The sequence below is a fragment of the Rhodnius prolixus genome, unplaced genomic scaffold (genome assembly GCF_049639745.1).
Source record: "Rhodnius prolixus isolate KJV_2025 unplaced genomic scaffold, Rpr scaffold_6, whole genome shotgun sequence".
Taxonomy (NCBI): domain Eukaryota; kingdom Metazoa; phylum Arthropoda; class Insecta; order Hemiptera; family Reduviidae; genus Rhodnius; species Rhodnius prolixus.
The window spans coordinates 31,045,918-31,063,214 of NW_027411634.1; the positions used below are offsets into that span (position 1 = coordinate 31,045,918).

General features: G+C 31.9%; 1 protein-coding gene across 1 annotated transcript; it reads left to right on the plus strand.

Annotated features, from left to right (window-relative positions):
- The first annotated feature begins 134 nt into the window (after positions 1-134).
- On the plus strand, positions 135-12,967 carry FANCI (Fanconi anemia complementation group I). Its single transcript, XM_074139998.1, has 24 exons — positions 135-551; positions 628-738; positions 807-982; positions 1,054-1,221; positions 1,316-1,563; positions 1,671-1,873; positions 1,956-2,092; positions 2,674-2,897; positions 2,981-3,182; positions 3,339-3,471; positions 4,821-4,956; positions 5,039-5,199; positions 5,655-5,825; positions 5,926-6,111; positions 6,377-6,516; positions 6,601-6,765; positions 7,718-7,869; positions 7,955-8,331; positions 8,418-8,604; positions 9,350-9,554; positions 9,976-10,048; positions 10,190-10,339; positions 10,466-10,561; positions 12,755-12,967. Exons 1-24 carry the CDS (start codon positions 447-449, stop codon positions 12,884-12,886), a joined length of 4,038 nt encoding a protein of 1,345 aa, XP_073996099.1. The 5' UTR covers positions 135-446; the 3' UTR covers positions 12,887-12,967.
- Positions 12,968-17,297: the final 4,330 nt, after the last annotated feature.

The window sequence follows — 17,297 nt, forward strand, 5'->3', positions numbered from 1 at the left end:
TGCAATTGGGTTTTAGTCTTTTTTTTTTCAAATTAAGGTAATTCTCATAGAATTTGTAATTAAGAAATCATTATCAATAAAAGTTTCTGGAAAACAAAACTCTCCTTGACGTTGAAAATATTCCTTTATTATTTTTAAAAAAGTTTTGATGAATATTGATGAGCATCAGTCGATAAATCTGGAAATGATATAATAATAAAATATAAATGTTCAAAAAACAACGAATTCTGATAAAACTCATTCATCTGCGCATAAAAAATTTAAATTTGTATTGATATAATTACCACATCAATTATTTACTAAATTAACCAAATTTAATATCCAAGTCTAGCAAGTAGCAGGGCCCAACCTGAAATAAAGGCTCCAACCCCGAAAAATGAACTTGTGTGAAATTTATTATTGCTTTTAATTAACTGAATAAGTGTTGGATTTTGGAATTTATTAATATGGACATCATAATAAAGAAATTAGTGAACCCCTCAATTAATAAAAAAAATGAAGAAGAAATACATACTTTTCAAAAGTTTTTTGAACAGATAAACATTGATCAGGTATAAAAGTTATTCATTTAATCGGAAATCCCATTTACAATTTTTTTTTTAAAGTACTCTTATTTTGTTTCTTCAGATAGAAAATATTATCAAGGAAACAATAACGACTTCAGAGGGACCACAAATCGTAAAGAATATTTTTCAAGGGCTTTCAATGAATGCTTCTTCTCAAAAGAAACGGATTCATGTAAGACTAGTAAAGACTCAGTATGTAATTTAAATTGCTTGTTTTGTGATTGGTTTAAAATCTTTCAGATTGTGGAGCAAGTCCTAGCTCAAATTCAGGAAAATGACATTCCTAACTCCAATGCTTGCTCATTATTGTCCTGGATAGTAATTGAGCTTGATAGATTGTCAACGCCTAATTTAATTAGAGTGTGTGATTTATGCATTGATTACATTTCTAAAAGTTGTACAGCTCAACAAACAGGGTATACTATGTAACTATTTTTCTATTACAAATTGTGTCTTAATGACGTATATAATGCTATGAACATTTTAGGTGGAAAGATTTGTTGCCTAAGATACTTACTTTACTTGGTCAAAAAGAAGAGATTGATCATTATGGAAGCGATATTTCTGGTGAAAATTACAAAAAACAAGTAATAGTTGCTCTTTGTCAAGCAAAGTGGCATTCAGAAATTCTGCCATCTCTTGCTGCCATGTTTATGTGAGATCTTTTATTTATTTTTATTTCTTTTTGCTACTGTTTATTTTTGTCTCATATTTTTTCAATTATATATTCAATTATTATCTGGTTGCAGTCATATTCCAATGATTGAAGAAGAGCACTCCAAAATTGTTTCAAAACTATGTTCAGGATTGGAGAAACTTGAGCCAAATGCAGTTCCACCTCTTGTTCATCAGCTTCTTAGACTTACTAGAAACCAAGGAACTGTTACATTATTATTAGCACTAAAGAAATATTACAATGAACGGATATACAAACTTAATGATTCGATTGGAATGCTTGATGATATTTCCCACGGTAGCTCCAGAGACGAAATTGAAGGTTAATTCCACGGCTTTTTGATAAGTTCAATTTAATTTTAATTTTTTATCATTTCTTTATTAATTATTAGCGTTAAGAATGCTAATTCATTAAATTTGGAACTACAGATGTAGAAGTTTGTAAAAATGAAATCATAGAAAGTGAGCGGATGGTTCTTTATCACATCAGAGTTATGGAAAAGAGTTGTTCTGGATGGGCTGAACTAATTAAAGTCGCTAAATCCTGTACATCTGCTCCGCAAGTTATCTTAAATCCTTTTTTCTTAGCTATCCTTCTGATTGTGTCAAACGTACCTTCTTACCAATTAGAGGTATAAAAATGTACTGAAATATTTACTTCTAATTTTACTACGAATTTTATTTTATTTATTCAAATATGAAATTATTTGGCAGATAATGACGCTTTTGAAAAATACTATAAAAAATATCTCGCTGGAAGAAGAAAAACTAGAAGAATCCGAATGGATGCGGAAATTGTTGAGCACAAAATGTGATGTTGATACTGTATTAATTAAATTAATCAGAAGCAAGTAAGTGATTATCTTTTCTATTTTAGTGTAACTTTCCAGTGTACAATTTAAAACTTTTATCTTTTAGAGGGTTTAACTTAATGTTAAAATTCCGTGTTTAAAACTCCTCAACCTAAGTTTTCAATTTATTTTTCCTAATTTCTTAAACATCGTGATTGTCGCCTTATTTTATTTAATGAGTAGAATACTACTCTACCAATATAAATTTTTTTTTGTTGGAAAAAAATTTAAATTATTATTTTAATTAAGAATTGGTTCATTATTCTTGTTAGAAAACCTAAGCTGGTAGATAAAAGATTATAATAACTAAAGCAACAAGGTGCTAATGGCCACAGACGTCGTTGTGCCGGAAAAAAAATAAAACATAGAAAAACCAAAGCAGTAACATCATAGGGTAGCGTTATGATTTTGTGTTTATTAAAGCCAGTAATTGTGCCTCGTCCTGCGGCTCCAATCGCAAAATAATTTATATTTTATTACCAGATAAAAAAATGAACAGTCAAACTTTATAAGGACAACTAGAACTCAATGGAACAAAGTAAATCATGTCGCCATTTAACTTTAACATAATGTTATTGCAGGGCGTGCGAAGAAGAAGGTGTTATAGATGGATTATTATCACTGAGTATAACTCTTCTGATGCCATTACCGTTTAAGTATTCTGAATTTGTTGTAAAAAGAGTTGCTAGATATGGTCGTCTGATTGCTGTCAATCTGGCTGTGAAACATGTTATAGTTACTGGTACAGTGCTAAACGCTATAGTAAAAAATATTATTGTAAATCCTCATTGTATGCAGTATTCAGGTATAATATTAATTCATATTTTACTCATTTTTTTTTTATTCAACTTGCAAATAATCATTGCCTCGTATGTTTTAATATTTTAGAATGCCTATGTGAGCTTTGTGATTCTTGCCCGATGTTGGTCAATGATTATCCTGATGTTATTAAACGACTGTTAGAAATGTTGCCGTTATTACCAGAAACGGCGGCATTTCGCGTTACAGCTGCATTAATTTCTTTAATTAGAATCAGTCAGAAACTTAGAGATAATCTTATAATGACACTTAGACAGTCTCTTTTTATTCAGTTAGTATTTTTTCATATATCTATTCATTTTGAAAGAAATGTTTAGGATTACATTTATTTTTTAAAGAAAACATCATAAGCATTTTAGCTTCAAAAACTTTAGTGTGATAAGTAAAGCCGTATATTGCTTTTTCGTAATAGTTATATTTTGTATAGTGATCCCTCAACTAGACGAATGGTCGTATCTGGATTTCTACAATTATTAAAAAGATTAAAGATCAAAGGTATAGCAAATTCATTGAGCCAAAATTCCTTTCAAGCTTACACCTGCCCTAGTGTTTTTACTCAGGTATGTATATTTTGATTGATTGGTTTAAAAAATTATTTTAATTAAAAACATTTATTGGTAGTCCATTTAAAGGTTATTAGTCCTGCTTGCTCATCTATAGTATGACTATCTAAAATGCTCATCAATAATGACTTAGTACCCGATTATTTCGTTTAAATTCATGGCAGATTTCCATGGATAAATTCAGACTTTATAATGAAGATTTATCTAATTGATAATTAAACACTTAAAACCAATAATCTGCGAAATATATTTATTCAACTCTCGAATTGAAAATTAAGATCATAATTTCATCATAAATCTGGGTACAGACTGTTGTTGCATCTATAAATAGAATGTTTCAGAAAGCTAAATAATTTTAAATAAAGTAGGAATGTTAGAGGGTGTTAACAGACTTTAAATTTGCAAGTTTGTAAAGTATAAAAAGATGAAAATTGTTGTTAAATTTGTCCGGTTTCTTTTTTTGGTTCACACAATAACCATTAGTTACATCAACATTTTTCGGATGAATTTATAATTTCATATTTAAATTCTTATTTTTACTAGGATACATTACTTCGCCAATAAAAGTGATGGCGAATGGAATGATACCGACGACCACCTAAAACGCCGAAACCTATATTTCTAGTAAAAATAAAAAAATTTCTTACTTGTTCTTACTACTTGAAGAAATTGTCTGTCTGCTAACTGATATCGACTTTTTACCAGACATGTATCTTTGAGCTTTTCTGTGTCTGAAAAAGAGATTAGAAAATAATCATTGTGAGTTTGAATAAAACAACAATAAAGTAACATTGCTAGAAAGTGAAACTTCCGATTTCTATTGGGTATTAGCAGGAGCTCTGGCCGCAGCTTAGCAATCAAAATCCCTTAATCAGGAGTACCTCGTTACTGAACGGAGTTTTAGTTCTTTTTTCTTTTTTGTGTATTTTAAAAATACGATTTTTTTAAAAAAAAATATATGTTCATTTTACTAAAGATCGTCTTCAACTTTTATTTCAAACTTTTGCCCAGAAAACTTCCAATAAATGCACTTCTGGGTATGAATTCCCGTTTATATTACAAGAAGAACCAACATTTTTACAGGAAATAATTAGTCTGACAACCTGGGAACTTCTCCACAATGCAATGGACAATGATACTTCCATTGGATATTTAGCTTTATTAAGTTACATTTACAAACTTTACTTTTTTACATTAAAGCGAATACTTTAAAGAATAATTTTATTTTTTTTAATATGTTTTAAAACATGATGAGACCCTTAACTCATTAATATTTTTTAATTTAAAATCATAACGACAACGAAATGAAAAGTCAGTGAATAATAATGTGAATTCAATTATTTCAGACATGTTTGGAAATTCACTCTCAAGCCTCTAATCCAGTGAATTCTGGTAATAATGAAGGAATTTGCCTAGAAGTAATCAATGTCTTGAAAAGCTGTTTTACACAACAGTTGCCAGTTAAAATTACTCTTTACTCTGGTGATACTTATGTATTATTTATTTTGATTTATATATGCACAAAATTGGTTTTATATTTAAAGTACTTACATTCTCTGTAAAGCGTTAAATCGTGCCCTAATAAGAAATCCAGACTTATGCATTCCAACGGCAGACATCTTTCTAGAACATTTAGGAGATTACTATGAAGTAGATGAAGATGTGGTACCTCCTCTTAATTTTCACAAAGCCATAGTAATACAGCAGTCTGAAGTTGTCGTGACAGTAAGTACACATTTTCAATAAAATGTAAACGGTGCTCAAAAAGATTTTTGGAATCTTAGACAAAATTAAATGAAACAAATGGCAGCATAATATCTTTACTTTTAATTTATAAGCAAGTGCCACTCCCATCCAGTGGGAGTCATTTTGCACCGACCTCGATGTTGGTTTCAAACTCGTTCTTATCATTAGCAATATTTATTCCCAGATTTTCAGAATCTTTAGTACTTTAGTTGTACAACTGTAAACAATAATATGTAATCATTTTCAAGTAAAGGAAAGAAGGATTACATTCCTACAGAGGATGAAAAAGAAAGTTTTGAACTTGCCAAAAAAATTCTGCTACTTTCATGCCTTGTTTTTTATGTTTGGATTATATGAAATTTATAGCTTATTTCTAAAGAATTTATCTGTATTTCATCTCTCAGAAAGCAACTATTAAAATCCAACTGTTTTAGGAACCATTGGGTCATTTACTTTTTGTTGTTCAACAAATCATTGTTACATCCGAACGGATTAATTGTGATGTAGATGATGAAAATCATCACGCCAATAGTACTAAACTTCATAAGTTAATGGAATCACTTGTAGATAGGTTTACAAAGTGTCAGAATAAACATTTGGATCTTGTAAGTACATCTGTAACATTGATGTTATATTAAACATTAAAAGTAATTGAAATAATTTATTATTACATTACTTCATGAAATTTAATGATTTGTGTTAAAGGATGAAGAATTTGATGGTTCTCCAGAAGCAAAATGGCGAGAGGAAAGGTTAAGACAATGTTTAATAGTTTATCAAGCCTTAATGGCTTATCTTCTGTCAATTTGGGATGAAACCAAAACAGTCGAAGATGTTGAAAAACTGTTGTCATTATTTAGAACTCATTCTTCGTTTGTCGAATTCGCAAAGGTTTTCTTTTATTTCCTTACTAATATTAAGAGCTTTTCTTACTCCCCCCTAATAAGAGAAGGTTCTATTATTGGGCAAAAAGTGTAATTTTGAGTCTTTTTGGAAAAAAAAGGATTATACATTTTTGCTCAGTCTTATTCAAAGGCTCTCTGTCTGATGAAAAAACTATTAACTATTATAAGGCTGTTTTATTAAATTTAGAAACATGTTTATATAATTTTAATTATTGTTCGACAGTTAAATTGTGATAAATTATTATTTATAGAATAAGAAAGATGAAGGAGATAAAAAGAAAGCAGGATCCAAGGATACCACAATTATACCCGGAAAAAAATGTTCTTTTTCTTTCCCAGAAACAGTTCTGGATTTTGAAGCTATTATCAGAATTCTAACATTGCTAATGGGGTAAGAATGAGACTTATTCCATTTATCTAGTAGTTTTATTTATGTTCTAGGGATGTTGTATTTTTTTCTCTTTCTTTCTTGCAGTGAAGTTGATTGGTGTTTAGAAGATGTTGCCGCAGTATTGAAAAATAAAAAGTGTTTTCGACGTTATGCTTTTCAATGTGCTTTGGAAGTACTGTTAAAAACGAAATCGCAACTTAATACCTACAAACCTAAATCCTTATTTGGTAATCTTAAGATTCTTGGAAAGTAAGTGATGTACTCTAATTAGAAATAGGTTTTATTTTGTTTTACTAAATATTTTATCAATGTTTCAGCTTTATAGGGCTAAATGTAAATTTTAGGTGCTAAGTATAATAATTTTTGGGTTTACAGTTTAACTAGTGACTTTTAGTGTAATTAACAATTACCAGTTATCAAATATTTCTCTTAATAGAAAGCAAGGATTACCAACATTTGTCGATTTTAAGATATTATGTCTCCCCCATGTAGACCATTTGAATTTTTCCTAGCTTAGACTTAAAACATGTTCAGTTTATAAAATTTGACACTACCAAATATTTTCTCTTATAAGAAGAAGAAGAAGATTAAAAAATATAAAAAACAAACTCTCTGCACATTTAATCCTTATTAATATTAAAGAGATGCTCTTTTAAGTGACACATTAGAGGAATGCTTACTTTCACCCCACCTCAGATCCTACCCTTAAATCATTGGTCTTGGAAAAGTATTTCTAATAAAAGTGGTCGTTGTGTATTTGATATGTATAACAAGTTTCAAGAAAATAGTTTAGTCCTTTTTTCAGAAAATTTCTAAAAGCAGAAACTAAAATCATATTCTGGTTGAAAGATTTTAATCGTTAAAAAAAAAATCGGTTCCTCTGGTGTACCCATCTAAGTAAATAGTCTTACTTTTCTACAGTTACTCACATAAAGACCATTTTCTGGTAACCGCAAAACGAATAATTTCCGAGAAAAATCACATTCGGCTCGTAGGTGTTGTAATTATTCCCCTTGTACCATAATAGTAAGAGATAAAATCAGTTTTTCCCGTATTTATTTTATCAATTTTCATAATTTAAATCTATCTTCAAAAAACAAAAATCGAGATTGCAGTTAAATATAGTTTCATTCTAAATCCGATATTTTGTCTTCTAAAAATTAATGATAGGTTTTGTATGTAAATTTTCTAATGTTCACAGATTAATTGTGGACAAGTGTATGAAATGTTTTGATGAAGCAATTCAGTTTGATGCAAATTCATCCATTACAATGGTGGAAATATTTAATGAAATACTTAAAATAATTTTTTCAAAATTCAATAAGCATTTATCTTCTTTTCTAGCTGAAATTTGTAAGTCTGTGTTTTTGTTAGGCATCTAAATGTTTTATATGAAATTAATAGATGATTGCTTTAGTGATTTTTATTTTGAAAATAGGCGATGTTGTTGAATCTGAAGGACTTAACACTCAATTAAATGTAATAGCAGATATCTACTTAAATATATTGAACAAAATATTGGATGGAAGTGCTGAAGATGATGGAGATGACGATCCTAAATTTAAGAGACTTCTAACAGTGCTAGTCAATGGATTAGAAACGATTTCACTCGAATTGCCCATAGAAGGTACTTGCATCAGTAAAGTGACTAAATGGTTGACAGATCTTGCACAGACACGAAATATCACCGTTCTGCCTGTAGTCAAAACTTTAGTCTCACTTTTATTGAAACTTCACACAAGATGCAATAGTAACTCCCCTCTTTGTGATAATCTCGCCTTACAACTTTGTGAACTGTTTCGTTCTATTAATGATGTAAGGGTTTTAAATTATTCAGAATATAATAATATTTCATTCTATTGATGAAAATGCATAAAATAAAAATATATATTTATTCTCAGGTTGAAATTGAAAGAAGTCCAATAAATTTTGAATTAGTGAATGCAACCACCAAGGCGACAATATTTTCTCTCCTCTGTTCGAATCTGAATGAACGATTGGATGCTGTTGATTGGGTAATTGTTCGGATGAAATCAGAAGCTGATATGATCAAATACGCATATGCTACACCTACCAGTCCTAATTCACGTATGTAACATATTATGTTAGAATATTTCTTCATCTTTGTAAGAAATATAATACATTCAATTGCTTAAAGTACATTTATAGTTGCAACATTTTGAAGAGCTTGAAGTTGAAAATATGTACATATATTTAACCATGGGACTAGTTAGGACCTGACTAGTATAATTTAGCGACTTGTGTAAACTCTTCGGTACACGTAGTTAATTATTTTTTTTATTCATCGACAACTGTGGCCATTAGCACCATTATTATTGCATTATATTTGTTAGTTTCTGGGAGTGTTTTTTTTCTAAAATCTTTATATTTTCATAAGGAAAATATATTTAAACAAAAAAAAAGATCACAAATGTTTTACTCAATTTGGTGTAATTCTGTGACATTGATATATACCTAAAACATCTGTGGCTGTCTCTGGAATAATCAAAGTCAATGACTTCATCTCTTGTTAAATCTTTAGCCAGCTCTTTAAACCGCCACTACCTTTAATGAAAACAACCAATCATCAGAGAGACAAAGTCAAACTTTAAAAAAAATGCAGATGTTAAGCCTTTCTGATTTCCGATTTTATTTTTTTTTCTTTTAATGTTACCTAAGATGGTTCTAGCGAGTAACTTTTTCTTAAACTTGCATTTATCTACTTTACTGTAGTGTTTATAAATAGTAGTAGCATTTTTTTTATAACTGCTGCAGTATTAGATTCTAGCAATCTTAAGCATAATAATTAATTGACAAATTACTTTTCTAACAGGAAAAGGAAGATTAAAATATAAAGAGAAAGATGTTGTGATAGAACTTGGGTTAGTGGTTAGCGCTAGTCAATGGATGTGCACGGCTGCAGTACCTAAATCTTGTGCAGAAAGTGTTTGTAAATTGTTATATCATGTTTATCTCACATTGACAACATTTACCAAATATTTCTTTACAAGGTCTTCCCCAGTTTATCAAGAAGCAAGGTTGTAATTATTGTTATTAATGTTTATTTACTTATTGTTACTGTCTGCAATTAATGGAAGTTTCTTTTCCGTGTCGGAATGTTTACGATAACTACTCAGTTAATCCTTTCTCTGTGCTGAACCTATTTTATTATTTTTTAGTTTAGCGATTCAGATGGTAAATTCTTTATGATTATTATCTAATGAATGATCAGCATTTAGAAAATTTTAGAATTATACAAGTAATCATCTACCAAGTAAGAGAAGGTATTGCGATTGGGCAAATTTTCTATTTTGACTTTTTTCGGGATATATCAGTTTTAGACAATGCTCTCGAAAAAGAGTTTCATTTTAATATATACATTTTTATAACAGCCACAAATACTTTCTTTAAACATCTATACTCATTGCCCAGCTAATATATAAATGCATTTGATTTCAGATTTGGTAAATTAGTGAAGTTGGCTGCATCTCACCTCTCAACCCAACTTGCTGATTTCTTACTACATATAGAGGTAATAATTATTTTTATAATTTGTCAGCTAACTTTTTATAATCTTGATAATATTGACTCCTAAAACCATCAATACCTACCTTTAAGTTCCAATTTTTAATAGAAAAGAAAATTAGTTTCTAATAAAATTGTTCTTTATTAGACTTTAGATAATGATGAAGAGCGTGTAAAAAAGAATGTTTCAGCAAAAGCAATAAGACACGCCAAAAAACAAAGTGTTTATATTCCTAAATTAGTTGCACAATTAGAAATTTTTACAAGACATGTAACTCAGCTCAGTGTTAAATTTAAGGTATGATAGATATTTTAAATTACTTTTCAATGAAGATGTTCAATAGCTCTAATAGCTTTTTATTTTGTTTTATACATTAAACAAAGAGTTCTAAGAAACATGAAGATTCTTAATTTTATATTTCAGGATACGACGTTAGTTTCTGAAATGAAGTTAACAACCATTAGGGACTTCAGATTGAATGCTAAAAAAGTTGAGGAAGTAATGAAGAGAACTCACGAGGTAAAATTTGTAATATTTTTTTTTTTATCTTTTATTTGAAATTTACACCTGCACTCGTACAGTACAATAAGTAAATATGCTGGGCGAATAAAAATGGCGTGGCAATCATGAATGATGATCATCCAGTGATGACCATCATTAGTCTACCAGTTGGTCACGGGGCCAACGGCGCCTCAGCCGTCTTTGGGGGTTGGAGGGAAGTGTGGTTGAGAATAGGTTTGAATTCGTGATGTAACCAAGAGTAATATAGGTTGAGGATGTTTTAAAGTCAAACATCAAAAAAGAAGGTTTTGGAGAGTGGTAAGGGAAAGTAAGATGATTAAAAAAAAATCCTATAATTTTAAATGATGATAATATACATATTAAGCGCCAAAATTACCTTTTATTTCTTTAAGTAAACATCTTCTGAAATAAAAGCATCCCAATTTCAGGGCATTAACGCAATGTACAAACAAAATGCTAGAACCCACTTATTAAATCAGACAGTCAAACGAGCAAACATCTTTATTATTTAGTTTATTTCATAAGAATTATGTCACTTAGCTATGCATCTAGTTCCGCTTTAACGTGAAATAAGAAAATAATTATCCATTATTCTCAATTGGTTTATTTATTAATTAATTTTGTTTTTCTTCTTAAGAAGTAGTTGAGGGTTACTACGATTTGAAATCAGATTATAGAATGGCAAGTTCAAAAGTAATGTAGATATTATAAATACATGATATTTACTGATTGTCAGCGCGTGAACGTTGACACCCCAAAGCGTAGCGTTAGGCGGGGCGCTATGCGCCAGCGGATAAAACCGGAAGTGGCGAAGCGGGTTACAATAATCGTGAATAGTTCACACTTGAATACATGCAAATATATATAGAGAGTAGAGCAAAGGTCGGAATGTTTAGTTTATTTCATAAGAATTATGTCACTTAGCTATGCATCTAGCTCCGCTTTAACGTGAAATAAGAAAATAATTATCCATTATTCTCAATTGGTTTATTTATTAATTAATTTTGTTTTTCTTCTTAAGAAGTAGTTGAGGGTTACTACGATTTGAAATCAGCGGATTTCCTTGCGGCCGGAAGTGAAGCTCCTGAAGCGCAGTGCTAGAGGTAAATGGGCGAATGCCAGGAAAGCGGATATGGTAGAGGTATAAGCGTCTCTAAGGAAAGCGGAAATAGTACATGTATAGACGTCCCTAAGGAAAGCGGAAATAGTACATGTATATAGACGTGTCTGAGGAAAGCGGAAATGGTAACTGTATATGCGTGTCTGAGGGTTAAGCGTATCGTGGAGGAAGGTGGAAATCTCAGGAAAGGCGTAAATTGGGGTGATGTCCCTTGATGTCAATCGAGTGATGGTACGTGTATACCACCAAGACGGAAGCGAAGCGTAGCAGCGTAGAGAAGCGGTAAGAAGCAAAGTAAAACCAGCAGGCTCAAAAGCACATACAGCAGAACAAGCACCGTACAGGACGCTGGTCAGTAGCGGACTCCCTCAATAGATAAGGAGGTGACCATATGGTCTAAGAGAAGGTAGAGGGGGTTGTTGGGTAGCGTGAGAATGGCATAGAATAACATAGAAAATAAGTTAAAATATAGACAAAGCTTCAGAGAATAAAAATAAGGTTCGAAATATACACGAAAAGCTGAAAGTCAAACAAGCAGATGCGGGCGATAGGCTGACCAGCGCGAAGTCATAGCCAGCCGAACTGGCCGAACGTCTCCGATCGCGACCGAACACTGATAGTATCATAGAGTCCATTTTTTAAAAAATGTTCCAACAGCATTTGTAGGCTTAATTATTTGCATTCCTGTTGTTACTTTTTTTCGTTGGAGGTATCCTGCAGGAACCGAAGCTATGGGCAACAGATACAGTCACCATCTTGTTATTTTTGTCTGCCATAGACCCATTTGTTGACAACAGCTCATTCGCTTACTTTTTTGGCGTTAATTAAGTGATGCTTGGCATGGTAATTTAGAAGTACACTAACATAGCTTCGGTCACTATTATTTTTTTATTTATTTTTTTGTTTATTTGCTGTACTTTTGATGAAAGCTAGGAATGGATAAAATAACGTTATATCTGTGTATTATAATACTTGAATGTATAATAGTCATTCGCGTAGAATGTGAAATGACTTGGGAATGTTTTTCTTCTAATTATAAAGAATTATAAATGTGTATGTCTATTTTTTAGAGTAGCACTGATGAGGAATCGGAAGATTTGAATACAACAAGTTCTTCTGTACCTCCTATGTCTCAGAATAATAAAACTGGATCACAATCTAGTGTCAAAAATTCTCAGAAGAGGAAAAAAACTCAGTTGTAATATTCACATTGTATTATTGATGAAAATAGTTTTTATTGGAAATATATGTAAGTCTAAATACTTGGTACTAGTACCAAAAGATTGGAGTCTTTTTTTTTATCCTTACATTTTCTTCTAGCTCTCTGAAAGAATCATGTTAACAGACACAAAGAGCCTAGAAAAAATTTTAAGACGTTTCAATATATACATAATTATGCACCTATTGAGTATGTGTGGCTGTTAGCCGATCCACACTACACCATCAGTCAAAAGAGATCTGCTGCCTATTTTGTGCTACAACACTATTAAGTTGATGTTCGGTCGTAGTCCAAACCCTATGAGATAGGGTGTAAAGTGGCGTCCCGCAATTTATTATGGCCAACGTTGATCTGAAATAAAATGAAAATAGAAACAATAAAAAAAATAGCGCCTAGGGAAGATCGAGGCAATACTGCGCTTACAATGCTTTGGCTGACTCTTCAACTATTGAAGAAAAATATTCACCTGGCCCAGAGCATTTCCTGAGGGTCAGTAACCTTGAACAAACGCGCTGACTATTCCGGGCGAAGTTTAGAAACGATATGTCTGCCACTCGCCGTGTAACGTAATTTAAATTAATACTAACAGCGAAAAGGTTAAAAAGAGCATTCTAGGTTGTGATGTTATGATTCATACCAATAAATAAAATTTGTAAATGTGATGTGTTGCACCAATTGGCCCATATCTTAAATTGAATTGTTTGACACCCATAGACTTGATTTCTACTTTATCTATCCCAGTCCACCTACTTTTATGGCCAAAGCTAAAATGAAAAAGGGAAGCCTTCATTTGAGTAATGACTAATGAATAATAAAATACAAACGGAAAACACTAAATTGGCTTCCAGTTCGTGTAGATTTCTACAGTTCTATACACTGCCTCTTATTTTAAAGGTCTTATTTAGGAGAAGAAATTTAAAATAAAGGGAAAAAAAACAATTATCATCCAGTTCCTCTATATTTCTATTATATCACACTGATGTAATTTAAAGGCCAAGGCTGAAGTATACAAGAAGAGTTGCCTTCATTTGAAAAATGAATCGTAAAATAAAAAGGAAAAAACTCGAATAGTTCGTGAAGATTTCTATTATTTTATAAATTGCACAAACATTAAAGGTTCAAGTATTCCTTCATTTGTGAAATGAAATGTAAAACACATGGGAAAAATACCGAATTGGCTTCCAGTTAGACTAGATTTCTACAGTTTTATACCCCGATACCTAGTATAATGACCAATGAGGAGTTATGCATTAAGGTTTGGCCTCAATTCAAGAACAAAATTTAAAATGCAAAAGAAAAATATCGAATTAGCTGCCAGTTCGTCTATATTTCTACTATTTCGTACAGCGAAACCTAATTATTTAGCCAGGGCTAAGGGATACATTAAGGGAAACGTTCATTTGGGAAATTACATGTAATATACAGGAATCAAATAGAGAATTAGCTTCCAGTTCGTCGAGATTTCAACAGTTTTATACACTGTCTTACTTTAATGACCAGAACTGAAGTATGCCCAAATGGTGCCCTTTACATGAAGGATGAAGTGCAAAATGCAACGGAAAATTATGCAATTGGCTGCATGTTCGTTTAGATTTCTTTTAAATCGTTCACTGAATGAAATGTAAAATACAAGGGAAAAACACCGAATTCGCTTCCAGTTCGTCTAGATTTCTACTTTTTCTGTCTTTGTCACCTGCTTTTATGGCCAGGGATAAAACAAACATAACTGGTTGCCTTCAATTGGAAAATGAAATGTAAAATACAAGGGAAAAACACCGAATTGGCTTTCAGTTCGTCCAGATTTCTACTTTTTCCGTCTTTGTCACCTGCTTTTATTGCCTAGGTGAAAACAAACATAACTGATTGCCTTCAATTGGAAAATGAAATGTAAAATACAAAGGAAAAATACCGAATTGGCTTCCAGTTCGTCTAGATTTCTACTTTTTCTGTCTTTGTCACCTGCTTTTATGGCCAGGGATAAAACAAACATAACTGGTTGCCTTCAATTGGAAAATGAAATGTAAAATACAAGGGAAAAACACCGAATTCGCTTCCAGTTCGTCTAGATTTCTACTTTTTCTGTCTTTGTCACCTGCTTTTATGGCCAGGGATAAAACAAACATAACTGGTTGCCTTCAATTGGAAAATGAAATGTAAAATACAAGGGAAAAACACCGAATTGGCTTTCAGTTCGTCCAGATTTCTACTTTTTCCGTCTTTGTCACCTGCTTTTATTGCCTAGGTGAAAACAAACATAACTGATTGCCTTCAATTGGAAAATGAAATGTAAAATACAAAGGAAAAATACCGAATTGGCTTCCAGTTCGTCTAGATTTCTACTTTTTCTGTCTTTGTCACCTGCTTTTATGGCCAGGGATAAAACAAACATAACTGGTTGCCTTCAATTGGAAAATGAAATGTAAAATACAAGGGAAAAACACCGAATTCGCTTCCAGTTCGTCTAGATTTCTACTTTTTCTGTCTTTGTCACCTGCTTTTATGGCCAGGGATAAAACAAACATAACTGGTTGCCTTCAATTGGAAAATGAAATGTAAAATACAAGGGAAAAACACCGAATTGGCTTTCAGTTCGTCTAGATTTCTACTTTTTCTGTCTTTGTCACCTGCTTTTATGGCCAGGGATAAAAAAAACATAACTGGTTGCCTTCAATTGGAAAATGAAATGTAAAATACAAAGGAAAAATACCGAATTGGCTTCCAGTTCGTCTAGATTTCTACTTTTTCTGTCTTTGTCACCTGCTTTTATGGCCAGGGATAAAACAAACATAACTGGTTGCCTTCAATTGGAAAATGAAATGTAAAATACAAGGGAAAAACACCGAATTGGCTTTCAGTTCGTCCAGATTTCTACTTTTTCCGTCTTTGTCACCTGCTTTTATTGCCTAGGTGAAAACAAACATAACTGGTTGCCTTCAATTGGAAAATGAAAAGTAAAATAGAAGGGAAAATTACCGAATTGGCTTTCAGTTCGTCTAGATTTCTACTTTTTCTGTCTTTGTCACCTGCTTTTATGGCCAGGGATAAAACAAACATAACTGGTTGCCTTAAATTGGAAAATGAAATGTAAAATACAAGGGAAAAACACCGAATTGGCTTTCAGTTCGTCCAGATTTCTACTTTTTCCGTCTTTGTCACCTGCTTTTATTGCCTAGGTGAAAACAAACATAACTGGTTGCCTTCAATTGGAAAATGAAATGTAAAATAGAAGGGAAAATTACCGAATTGGCTTTCAGTTCGTCTAGATTTCTACTTTTTCTGCCTTTGTCACCTGCTTTTATTGCCAAGGTGAAAACAAACATAAATGGTTGCCTTCAATTGGAAAATGAAATGTAAAATACAAGGGAATAACACCGAATTGGCTTCCAGTTCGTCTAGATTTCTCTTTTTCTGTCTTTGTCACCTGCTTTTATAGCCAAGGTGAAAACAAACATAACTGGTCGCCTTCATTTGGAAAATGAAATGTAAAATACAAAGGAAAAATACCGAATTGGCTTTCAGTTCGTCTAGATTTCTACTTTTTCTGTCTTTGTCAACTGCTTTTATAGCCAAGGTGAAAACAAACATAACTGGTTGCCTTCAATTGGAAAATGAAATGTAAAATAGAAGGGAAAAACACCGAATTGGCTTCCAGTTCGTCTAGATTTCTACTTTTTCTGTCTCTGTCACCTGCTTTTATGGCCAGGGTTAAAACAAACATAACTGGTTGCCTTCATTTGGAAAAAGAAATGTAAAATACAAGGGAAAAACACCGAATTGGCTTCCAGTTCGTCTAGATTTCTACTTTTTCTGTCTTTGTCGCCTGCTTTTATGACCAGGGATAAAACAAACATAACTGGTTGCTTTCAATTGGAAAATGAAATATAAAATACAAGGGAAAAATACCGAATTGGCTTTCAGATCGTCTAGATTTCTACTTTTTCTGCCTTTGTCACCTGCTTTTATTGCCAAGGTGAAAGCAAACATAACTGGTCGCCCTCAATTGGAAAATGAAATGTAAAATACTAGGGAAAAATACCGAATTGGCTTTCAGCTCATCTAGATTTCTACTTTTTCTGTCTCTGTGACCCGCTTTTATGGCCAGGGATAAAACAAACATAACTGGTTGCCTTCAATTGGAAAATGAAATGTAAAATACAAGGGAAAAATACCAAATTGGCTTTCAGTTCGTCTAGATTTCTACTTTTTCTGTCTTTGGCACCTGCTTTTATTGCCAAGGTGAAAACAAACATAACTGGTTGCCTTCATTTGGAAAAAGAAATGTAAAATACAAGGGAAAAACACCGAATTGGCTTCCAGTTCGTCTAGATTTCTACTTTTTCTGTCTTTGTCACCTGTTTTTATAGCCAAGGTGAAAACAAACGTAACTGGTCGCC

What these genes read in the sequence shown, in the direction of transcription:
- FANCI (XM_074139998.1), top strand. Translation starts at nt 447, where the DNA reads ATGGACATCATAATAAAGAAATTAGTGAACCCCTCAATTAATAAAAAA. An exon ending in AGTCTGAAGTTGTCGTGACA is followed by an intron (nt 5,200 to 5,654) that starts GTAAGTACACAT and finishes CAACTGTTTTAG; the next exon opens with GAACCATTGGGTCATTTACT. An exon ending in AGCTCAGTGTTAAATTTAAG is followed by an intron (nt 10,340 to 10,465) that starts GTATGATAGATA and finishes TTTATATTTCAG; the next exon opens with GATACGACGTTAGTTTCTGA.